This window comes from Aulostomus chinensis, chromosome 18 (assembly GCF_037954235.1).
Source record: "Aulostomus chinensis isolate RoL2024-O1b breed Wild chromosome 18, RoL_Achi_v1.0, whole genome shotgun sequence".
Taxonomy (NCBI): domain Eukaryota; kingdom Metazoa; phylum Chordata; class Actinopteri; order Syngnathiformes; family Aulostomidae; genus Aulostomus; species Aulostomus chinensis.
Window position 1 is genome coordinate 24,069,447 of NC_141337.1, and position 11,619 is coordinate 24,081,065.

General features: G+C 40.8%; 1 protein-coding gene across 1 annotated transcript; it reads left to right on the forward strand.

Annotated features, from left to right (window-relative positions):
• Positions 1-5,417: 5,417 nt before the first annotated feature.
• LOC147245849 (prostaglandin E2 receptor EP1 subtype-like) lies at positions 5,418-10,704 on the forward strand. The gene is made up of 3 exons (XM_086184058.1): positions 5,418-5,685; positions 6,212-7,122; positions 10,221-10,704. The coding sequence occupies exons 2-3, from the start codon at positions 6,253-6,255 to the stop codon at positions 10,494-10,496; spliced, it is 1,146 nt and encodes a 381-aa protein (XP_086040184.1). The 5' UTR covers positions 5,418-5,685; positions 6,212-6,252; the 3' UTR covers positions 10,497-10,704.
• The last annotated feature ends 915 nt before the right edge of the window (positions 10,705-11,619 follow it).

Here is an 11,619-nt window from a genome sequence, read left to right on the forward strand (position 1 = left end):
CGTTGCTTATCTTTCCATCCATGAGCATTCATTTGGAGTCATGTTTCTGTACGCCGGATTCACATTCCCTCTGCATTAGTTCCTCAGAGAAACATTTGTCGCTCTCTGGCTCATTAAAGCTCCACTTTAATCACCACTAACTGGCCATTTGTTGAAAAGTGGGTAGTTTACAGTTATGCTTTTAAATATCCATCTATCCATCCATCCATCCATCCATCCATTTTCTTCCGCTTATCCTGTTAAGGGTTGTGGGGCAGCTGGAGCCTCTCCCAGCAGCTTTTTAGAGTATCCAATCAGCCGAGTCACCATTTGCATGTCTTTGGACTGTGGGAGGAAGCTGGAGTACCAGAGAGAACCCACACAGGCACAGGGAGAACATGGAGACTACACACAGAAAGATCCTGTCATCGAGCCGTGGCTCGAATCTGGAACCTTTTTGCTGTGAGGTGACAGTGCTGACCACTGCACCAATGTGCCGCTGCTTTTAAAGGTTTTGAAGAAAATAATATACAAGATGAAAATGTAGAGGAAACCAAAACAGTGGAGTGAGGTTTGAATGGACTTTGAAAAATTGCAATGCCTTAAAATCCACACACATGTTACTAGGGTCAGCTTAGCCCACATATGGAATTAAGAGGTAGGCCATTGGCCACATAGGGACTCGGCAGCCACAGCCCTGCTTCTCAGGAAAATTTAAATTCATGAGCCTTTTTTTTGGTGGGGGGGGGGGGGTAACCCTTTGGTCCAGCAAACCAAATCAACCGCCAAACAGGACTAGAAATATTCAGGACTTACACATGTCCAGAGTATAACTGCCAGGCTGCAGACCCACCCTGCTCTTAAACTGTTAGTCTTGCCTCACACATTATGCAATTTTTTTATTGGGGGATACAAAGAGTTTCTGGCAACGACCAATCAAGAGGCTGATCACGCATCAGATTACGTCATTTTATATGGTTGGATTAATGTCCAATCATGTTTTGACAAGACACGAGGAAGAAAAATCCTTCATCAGAACATGGCCTCTTGGATGCATCAGAAGATGTGTAAATTTTGGGTCCAATAAAAATGTCTTTGTATGCCCCTTCCCTATCTGTGAAAGAAGTGGCTGTAAAACAGCAGAGAAATAGTTGAGTGTCACACAACCCAAGCAAAATGACTTGTTTCTCTGTATCCCAATCTATTGGGTTTGAAAGCATTTTATATATATATACAGTCGTCCTCAAAATTATTCATACCCTTGCTAATTCTTGTGATTTTTTCATGTAGTGATGAAATAAATGCATGTTTTCAAATTTGTGTTTCAGCTTTATGTGACCAACAATTGAAAGAATGACAACAATACAAAATTTTTAAAAAAAACCCACTCATTTGTTAGTTGCCAATTCATGTCAGGTGAGAGAAGGGGCAGGGGAAGGGGTTCAACATGCCAGTTCACCCGCTATTTGTGAATGAGAATCAGTGTCTGGGACAAAATCCTCCCTCGCATCATGATTTTGCCAGAAAATGGTAAATATACAGAAACACCACTTTGACGCCTGTTTCACTAGGCCTCCGATATTATTCTGCCATTGCACTATCCAGCCACCTCATCTACTCTAAAGTTTTGTTATTTCATATTTACAAGAAGCAATGTATTTGTCACTTACATCATAATGTTGTGAGATGAATAAATCCTATACCTTGGATTGTCTCATTAGATTTGATCATGAACGATTGTTTTTGGTTTTTTTACTGTGAATGAAATGAAAACAGGTGGCACGGTGGTGCAGTGGTTCGCACTGTCGCTCCACAGGAAGAAGGTTTTTCATTGTAATTGATACTCTAAATTGACCGTAGGTGTGACTGGGAGTGTGAATGGTTCTCTGTCTCTCTGTGTTGGCCCTGCGATGAACTGGTGACCTGTCCAGGGAGAACCTCGCCTCTCGCCCGGAAGCTGCTGGGATAGGCTCCAGCCCCCCCCCCCCCCCCCCCCCGCAACCCTTAACAGGATAAGTGGAAGAAAATGGATGGATGGATGGAAATGGAAACATGAAACTCCCCAGCAGCTCAGCTCTCTCCTTCCCTCACAAGAACCCTCAAAAGTACTATTTTTCACTAACCCGATAAGTATTAATAATTGATATTGACAGTAATGCCATATTTATGTCCACATGAATTTTCCTGTCATGGGATCAATTGATCTAATTCTGTCTTGTCCGATCTTATCTTTACACTGCATCATTTTGCACCTTTGCTCTGTTGTCCTCTCGTCTAACAAACTAAATTATTTTTTTATGTGTGCACATACTTGGAAAATAAAACTGATTCTGGTGAATCAGAATCATAAAATTCCCCGACATCTCTGTTCTCCTCTTTCCTTCCCTCCCAAGAATCTCTGCCAGGAAGGATACTGCATGTGGTTGGTGGGGTATTTAGTCTGTGGGAGAATAATTTGAATGCATTACTTTAAGTGTCTAAGTATTTATGTTATTCCCCTGCCAAATGACAGAGCAGGATTTTTTTGCAAACCAAAGTGATGAAATTATTGTAGTGTGGTTGCTCGAAATCCATCTGGGCCCATAAAGATAAAGAATGTTATATGCAATGTTGTAAACACAGGAAGACTTTGCAACGGTGGGAAATAACAATCACCCAGTCGTGAAGCTTATTTTATCAGAAGTCAATTTCACTACAGCACTGAGTATAAAACTGGAGTGCAGGACATGCATAATTACAGAAAAATGTCTGGACTTCAGGCATGGTAATTATAAGGTTTTCAACAAATAAATCCTGATTTTTTTTTTGTACAGATACGGTGTGACAAACAACATTTAGTTGTGTCTGAGTTGAGTGATGTATTGTCCTGCCACAAATCTAATCTTTTGTCAGCGTGACACACACACACACACACACCATATACTGTACAAGCAAAATGGGGAAGCCTGTGAACACAAGTGTTTCTGCTGTTTTTACTGGCTTTGGACAGTGCCAAGCAGATTCCTGTGTAATGAAGTGAAGTGCTCAAACGGCAAAACACAACCCTGGGCATAGTGATTTTGTGTTTGGGGCCTCTCAAATAGGTGGGTTTTTTTTCTGGAAAACCAATAAATTTCTACTCAGTTCCATATTTATCACAGGTTCAAAATGAGCGCTAATAAGATGTTGGATGCCAGAGCACACAAAACCGCTCCAGACATATCTACAGCTGTTTTGCCGTGTGTTTTCCTGTTTTACTTTGTGCTCCTTTGGTGCAACGAAAAATGCACTCCACATGGTTACATAACAAAGTTGTAGTATTAAACTGAAAATCTCAAATATATAAAAATCATCCATGATTAGGTTAACAACAGACATGTGCACACACAAAGGGAGAATGCCTATCAACATACAGTGTCGTAGTGAATCTGTGTCTTGAAATCTCTACTAAATGCGTTTTACTTTTATTTAAAGATGTCCAGACTTAAAGTTATATAGCAACTATCAATTTGCGTAAAACATTGTGAGATGTTGCCGATTGTTTGTGGAAGACCATCTGACTCTGACCATCACCATCCCATTTGGTGGGAGTTTATCCTTCCATAAAAGAAGGCCTGTGACATTCACGTCACACTTCGCACGTCCCATCATTCTTAGGAAATGAAATCCACAAAGCCCCCTCTTCATTCTTGGGATGGGCTGGTGCGAAGATGATGTCCAAGAGATTTAAAAAAAAAAAAAAAAACGTCAGTAGGTGGGTCTCAGAGAACATAAAACAACCTGTTCCCTTTTTACTGTACTGCAAATATTATTCCTAAAATCAAAGAAGAAACAAAATGACTGTGGCAGGAGCATGTCTGTCACTAAGGGCAGATAAAAGAGAATATTTTTACTTGCCTATTTTGCCCTCATCAACAGCATTTTTTTAACTGTCGCACTGCAGTCATGGCTGAATATAAAACCACCCAGAATAAGAACCCCTCCCTGTTTTATGTTGCTCCTTTGCTGAGCAGACTGGCTTCCTGTCTACTAGTCCTAATGGCCCGTCCACTCTGGAGCCACCTCTCCTACTCACTCCTTCTCACTCAAGAACACAGAGTTCCTCGGCTCTGCATAATCAGGTGTTGACTAGACTTTCGTAAACATAAAGGAATGCATTCATTACAGCTGATCCTGTTGTGGCTGCATGCGTGTCTGTCACATGATGGCTGAATGTTTAGCGAGAAGATACATATGTTCAGTCACATTATGAGGCACATTTCTCTGTTCCCGCATCACATTATCAGTGCACATTCATTTCTCGACCTGAATGCAATGCTGTCAGAGAAGTCATCTTAAACACAGCAGCTCTGTGTGTTTAGTGTGAACAGAGAGACATACTCTTACAAATTCATGCCAAACTGGCGATGACAGGGATCCAATAAACTCCACATACTCACTTTTTTTCCCTCAGCAGATTTTGTACTTTATATATGGATTCTGTGTTCCAGATGGGATGTAACTTTCACAGATTTCAAATTTGAAATGTGCAGTTTTATTTCTTTTTGTAGAAAGTCTGCTCAAGACTGAGATCAGTAAAATGCTATCTTGCTCTTGACTTCTACAACACTCACTTGCTGACATGGCTGACTGGGACAATTCATGAAATAGTCATTTTCTGTGTTTCCACCTGCAGCTTTCCTGCACTGACAATTCAAAATGTCGGCTGTGAGAGGGGCCGCCAACCAATGTCCCCAATAGCAGCTGAAGAAGTTGGGCGGACCTTCTTGAGAATGGGAAAATGTGTAGCAGTCCCAGCTGTGACTACAGACCAGAATCCAGATGTTTGTGGTGGCGGCTGGATAAAAGGTGACCTGCTGGGCAATTGAAGTTGTTCAGAAGAATCAGGCAACAAAGAGATTTATTATCTTTTATTCCTGTAGAATGAATAGAGTTGCTTTCAGATGAGAAATACCCGCAGGGGCAGTAACAATACGTGATACAAGTTCAACTCAAGTTTTTTCAACAGCCTTTATTTTTCTTTCTATTTAAAAATAAAACTGCTTTTAATCAGTAAAGAAAAAACTAAAGAAGCCTCTGTGAGTCACCAGAAGCTTTGAGGTAACTTTTAGTTGGCTGGCTGTCTCAGTATTCTGCAGTCAGAAAGAAGTAAAACAGAATGAGGAAAATGTCTTTGTAAGCTCAGGACATGTATTTGTGAGTACCTGAAACACACTTTTAGGTGCGGTATCACTTCAGTAAAGCTTATACATCCCATACTTTTTGTGAGATTGAGTCAGGTTGTTTTGGATATCATATATTCATCTTCTCCTGTTATTTCTTTTTGTCTCAAACACTCATTCAGCTTTAGGATGCTTCATCTCCTCAAGAAAATTGCTGGTTTGCAGCAACTGAGACACCCAGAGGCGATGTCAGCGCCATGCAGCTGCAGCATATAAAAGCAGCTGGCCACAGTCAGAGAAGCAGAGGACGTGTTTCTGCAATGTTCCTGGGAGGCTGCCTGTTCGGACAGAAATCTCAGAAGAGTTTCTTCATAGACTTTTTTTTCTTTTTTTTTGCATAAGAAGGAAATACTTGAGGTGAAGAAATCCTCTCTTTGTAAGATTACAGGAAGATGTTGATAACAACTGATGAGCCCTGGGTTCATTTGGTTTAGTTGACTTAATGATGACGAGCTGTCTAAATCACAATGATCCTGATTGTCTCCTGGGATTTCTTGTTTCAAAGGTAGGACAACATTCATTTAAATTAAAGTTACGAACGTATGAAGATTCAAATATGTTTAATTCTTATTTATGGAATGCAAGACGTTTGGCAGATACTGGGTGTGTGTGTCATTGTTATTTGGTTTTTGAAAGACAAAGTCATATCTAATTTAACAGTTTTTATTGTTCCTAAGTAGGTAGAATAGAAAAAGATATATCTTAATCTTTATATAACAGAAAATATGATTTAGCTAAAACATTCCTTATTTGTTCAGATCTAAGAACTATCAGTAGAATGTGATTACTTGCTTCCTGTCGCCTGCATGCACTACATTTTTAAAGGAATGTGTGCAAGAGTGTCAGCTCACACTGTCAGAACTTGTTCAGGCTGCCCCAGTTGCCTTATAGGAAAACAAGTCTTTGATCTCTTACAGCTTATTTTTTGGAGCTACTTTGTCCCAAGGAGCTTCGCTTGCCAGTTAGAAACGACAGTCATAAACAACTCTGGAGGACATTTGATGTTTTAAAACCTGATCTTTCCCTTTCAGCAACTTCTCTGCCAGAGGAGCCCTTCCAGAGACCAGCAGTGATGCTGGCAGTGCAACACCACAACTCCTCTGGTATCACTGCCTCCTCCCCCTCTAACTACACCACCATGGTGTGGGAGCCTGAGGTGGAGGCCGTGTCCCGCAATGCCACCCATCTGCCAAACAACCCCACGGCTGCTGGCATCTCCATGACTCTAGGCATTGTGTTCAACGTGGTGGCCCTCATCATTCTTGCCAAGGCCTACAACCGCTTTCGGCGGAGGTCAAAGGCTACTTTTTTGCTCTTTGCCAGTTCTCTGGTGGCAACAGATTTGGCAGGACATGTTATCCCTGGAGCCCTTGTGCTGAGAAGATACTCAGCAGCCCCTGCAGCTGAGGCTGCGCCCAGCTCTCGCGGCGATCCTGCGGATGATCCGGACGCCTCCTGTTTGTTTCTGGGGGGATGCATGGTGTTCTTTGGTTTATGCCCACTCTTCCTGGGCTGTGCCATGGCTGCTGAGCGCTGCCTGGGTGTCACCCGGCCTTTGCTGCATGCTCGTCTGGTGACCACGGCACGGACAAAGATGGCACTGACTGTGATCTGGCTACTTGCCCTGGGTGTGGCCCTTCTGCCCTTCTTCAACCTGGGTGCCTACACTAAGCAATACCCAGGGACATGGTGCTTTATCAGGGTTATGGAGGGCATCAAAGCCACAGATATGGCCTTTGTGATGCTGTTCACCGGACTGGCCTTAGGCTCCCTAGCTCTGGCCTTTGTGTGTAATACCATTAGTGGGATGACGCTAGTGAGAGCCAGACTAAAGAAGAGGTCCTGCTCCCACCGCAGCTCAGCAAGGTCCCATGACACTGAGATGGTGGTCCAGCTGGTTGGCATCATGGTCACCTCCTGCATCTGCTGGAGCCCTCTGCTGGTGAGTTTGAGCTAAATCAGATTTGGAATTAAAAGGGAATTTGTCATGTTAACTGTTTCCCCCTTCTTTTTGTTTACTGTTGTTTTTAGTGTTTTGCTTTTTTTTATTATTTAGGGCAGGTTCATTGCATATCTGTGCCTTCTTGACATCTCCTTACACAACTCTTATTTTTACAAGTTGTATTCATTAAGTATGTGTGTGCAATGCAATCATCCATTAAGCCCATCATTATTATATCAAGACAGCACGGTGGCGCAGTGGTTCAGATTGTGGCCTCACAGCAAAAAGTTCCAGTTTTCGAGCCTTGGCTCAGGCATGGGATCTTTCTGTGCAGAGTTTGGAGGCTAATCACAGTCGCTAAATTGACCATTGTTGTGGCTGTGAGTGTGAATAGTTGTCTGTCTATATGTGTTGGCCCTGCGATGGACTGCCGACCCATCCAAGGTGAACCCCGCCTCTCGCCTCAAGGCAGCTTGGATAGGCTCCAGCCCCCCCATGACCCTTAACAGGGTAGGAGGTAGAAAATGGACGGATGGATGGATGACATGATTAGTCTCTAGAGGCTGTGATAGGTGTGGCTTTTCATGAGTCATTAGTGCATATTTAAGTTATATTTGGTCTCACATATATGTAAATGAAATGAGTGGTCTGCCTTGTAAGCCAGAAGGTAACCCAATGGAAGCCAACAAGCAACTGCATCTGGCAGACAACACATTGAGGGCATAAATTAAGTGGGCAGAGCAATTGTGATGTCACCTGTTGGTTTGTTGATTCCTGTTCTGAAGCCTGTTTTAGTTTGGTTCCTTGCAACTGGAGATGATGAGACTGTGAAGCTGGAGAGAACCAAGGAGAGGATCTAACTGAGACTGCTATGATGGTCACTGACAAGCTGCTACCGCAGTGGTCTCTGTCAGTCAATCTCAATCAGCTCTCCCTCTGTTTGGTCACTCGTGGAGACTGTCAAACTGCCAAACTTAAGACTTAAAAACAGTCAGCCCCATTCACTTCCACATAATCTATGACAGCATTAACCCCAAGAATGGTTTATTTTATCATAGCAAGCTCCAAACTGTTCTTCCCATCTACACACCTCTGATTACATTTTTATTCCTCATGTAACTGGTACCTGCCACCTTCTCAGGTAAGCAGGGTGAACTATATATAATATTTAAGCTATATAAAATTCTCAGCACATTCACAACAACACATTTGTATCAATATACAATTTCTGAAGCATGAGGCTCTGCGTGATAATTTTGCAACAGCTGTGACACCAGTGTAATGTTAGATAACACCAAAACAACACGCGCAACAAGAAGAGAGCTGAAATGGTTGCCACATTACAGTTTGTTATGTTCCATTTGCACTTCCTCTTCTTCTTCCACTTGTTCCATATTTTATTTTGGCAATCTCTGAATTTATGTCGCAATCAAAGTAAAATGTATAAGTCAACAGATTAGTTAATGGAAACAGAGACGTCTTAAAGGGCCCACTACGAGGACGTTCCTTACATGTTTCTGCAGTGGAAAATTACCCATAATATATGAAAATCGACTATCTCATTCTTAAAGCAAAATTAAAACTATACATATCAAGATGATAACTGATGAGTGCAGTCAAACCATTTTTCATGACCAACTGCTATTTTTCAACATCAAAATCACTTAAGACGGCTTGAAAAGATTAAACTTATATGATAGATGGTTCAAATACTGGAAGCAAACAAGAAAATTAGCAACTAGGGACATATTTTGTTTTTTTGCTTTTTAAAGGAACATGTCAATTTTGGGGGGAATACCCTTATTTATTATCCTACTCAGAGCCACACAAGAAAACAGATCCTTTCCCTTCCCTGTGTTGTACTAAGGAGCTGAGAACCAAAGCCAGCTGAATGGTGGTGGATGGGAAGAGCTATTGTACTTATACTGCTCTAAAAGTCATCAAATAGATCAAGTTCAGAATTTTGGTTTGTCACAAGGTAATCCTACACTTCCTTTCTCACAAATCAGCAATGATTAGTTGCAGCAGTCGCGCTTCTGTTAAAAAACAATTGTTTTATTTGTTTCCTGAAGTAATGAGGGGGCTTTTGAGGTGCTGCATGAAATCACTGTCAGGACAGAAGTTACAACTTTGCGTTTGGTTCCATTCCATAATTAATTGATTAATCAATAATAAATAATAATCTTATGATTTCAACTTGAATTTCCTGCTCAACCCTTGTGTTATCAATGCACACGAAATACTGTTTTAGAGAAAAATGATGATGACTTTTGAGCGAGGTAAGCTAATTGTGCTAAGCTAATTATCAGTCAGCAGGTCTCTGTGGGTCTCAGCTCCCTTAGTCAAGCACAGAGGACAGAGGAGTATCTATTATCTGTCCTGTGGAAGACTGGTATATGAGCATATTTCTCAAAAAGTTAATGTTTTACTTTACTTGTAGTTTGTTTATTTTTTAGGGTCATTATGTTTGCTTGTTTAACCTCTGATTTATTTATACTTTTGTTAAAAGTATCTAGTTTTTCATCCACCTTCCTTCAGAGGCACTCTGCATCTGGCAGTAATGTTGTAGTCTATTCTTTACCATCTTTTTATATTATACACAATTCAGATTGACATTATTTGGCATGTGGAAACTTTGATTTCCATCTTAGTAAGTTGTGATGATGGATCCAATACTTGATGTGCGAGGTAAAATAGCCTATCTATTCATCCACCCAAGGCAGGGTTCACCCTGGAGAACATGTAGACTCCACACAGAAAGATCCTGTGCTCGAGCTGTGGCTCGAACCTGGAATTGTCTTGCTGTGAGGTAACAGTGCTAACCACTGCACCACCGTGCTGCCCCAAAATAGCTTATATTAACATGATTTTAATGGTTGTGTAAATAGCAGTGATGCAACCCTTTTTAAAAATCATCGTAAGTTAATGAGTTTTACAACTTCATGCTATACTAGAGATTCTTCAGGGTGTAAATTTACAAAAGCAATAGTATCATGTGACCTCAAGCACAAGCTAAGATGAATCATGTTATAATTGCTGAATTTACCTGTTTTTGAATGATTCTGCAAGATTAACCTGTTCCTTTATTTTCTTCACAGGTCTTTGGAGTAATGTCGGCCACACGGTCCTACAGTGGCTCCCTAGGCAGTGACAGAGACTCTTATAGGAGCCTGATGGTGACGGGGGTTCGGATGGCAACCTGTAACCAGATCCTGGACCCGTGGGTCTACATTCTGCTGCGACGTGCCATCCTCAGGAAGATCTACCGTATCACTAAAAGACGGGCCAGTTTCAAGGGAAGCACATTCCGCTCTGTCCGCTGGGATCTCAATTCCTTTCAGATCTCAGAGAAAAACAGTGTTAAAAATATTTAAGTGTCAAGGAAGTCATCACTTGGATCTACAGTGAACATGAGGATCCAGGTTAAAACATCCAAAATGAAAAGAGTTAACAGTACCGGATTGTTGGAATGAGAGCCACCGTCTGTTATCTATTGGAATCCCACGTTTTTAAATATTGCCACCTTCTTAAAATAATTGTCTACGTCATCTTTTTGACAAAAATGTTTTTTTTTTTTGCCTATATCAACTCCTTATGATGTTTTGTTTTGAGTTTTTTTGTGTTTTCTGAAAAAAAAAGAATGACAATTATGACAATTATTTTAAGAGGGCGACGACATTAGAAATATATTTGCTTATGTTTATATGAGCCCTGGTTACACGGCTACTCATTCTAAATCATAGTTTATATCAGAATGCTACATGGCCTGTGTACAGATCATGTGTACATGGAAGTCTGTCCTCTATGAGAGCAGCTGAAATTGAAATTAAATGTTTGTAGTTATATGTAAGTACTACCTAGACTTAAATGACTCAACTCAAGAGAGCAAAATAAAAAGCTTTGCTTTTACCTCAGCTTGAAGATGTGAAAAACACTATGTGTGTGTGTCTGATGTGCTGCTGAGACATGAATGTGAATGTATGTATGTTACTCAAGTTTTTTTCCCAGAGTGTCTGGGGACAGAAGTCAAGCTATGTTTTGCAAAAAGCTATTTGAATGTGATCCTGTTAAGAAAAAAGGGAATTTACAGAAATTACTTAATAAAACAGCTATCTATCAAAACTTCATGTCTGGTTTATTATTGAAATCATATTTGTATTATGTGAACCTATGGAAATCTAAGTCTTAAATACACACATATAGTAGGGCTAAAAAAAATGCACATATTGCACACAGGAATAATGAAAAACCATTATGATTAATTGTTGTTGAACAACAATAAAGGGCCAACATTTTTTTAAATTCTCAATTTTTTAATGGGAGCTTGGGGCTTTCAACTGGGATTCGAATAGGAGCCACATCTTTAGCACTGTCCTAACTTGGATTCAGATGTAAAAAGAATGCAATAGAAAATGAACATGTCTCACTTGTTTGTCCAAAAGTACAGTATATCAAGCTCATGAAAGGCTGCTTGGAGACATTTCAAACATTTTTTTT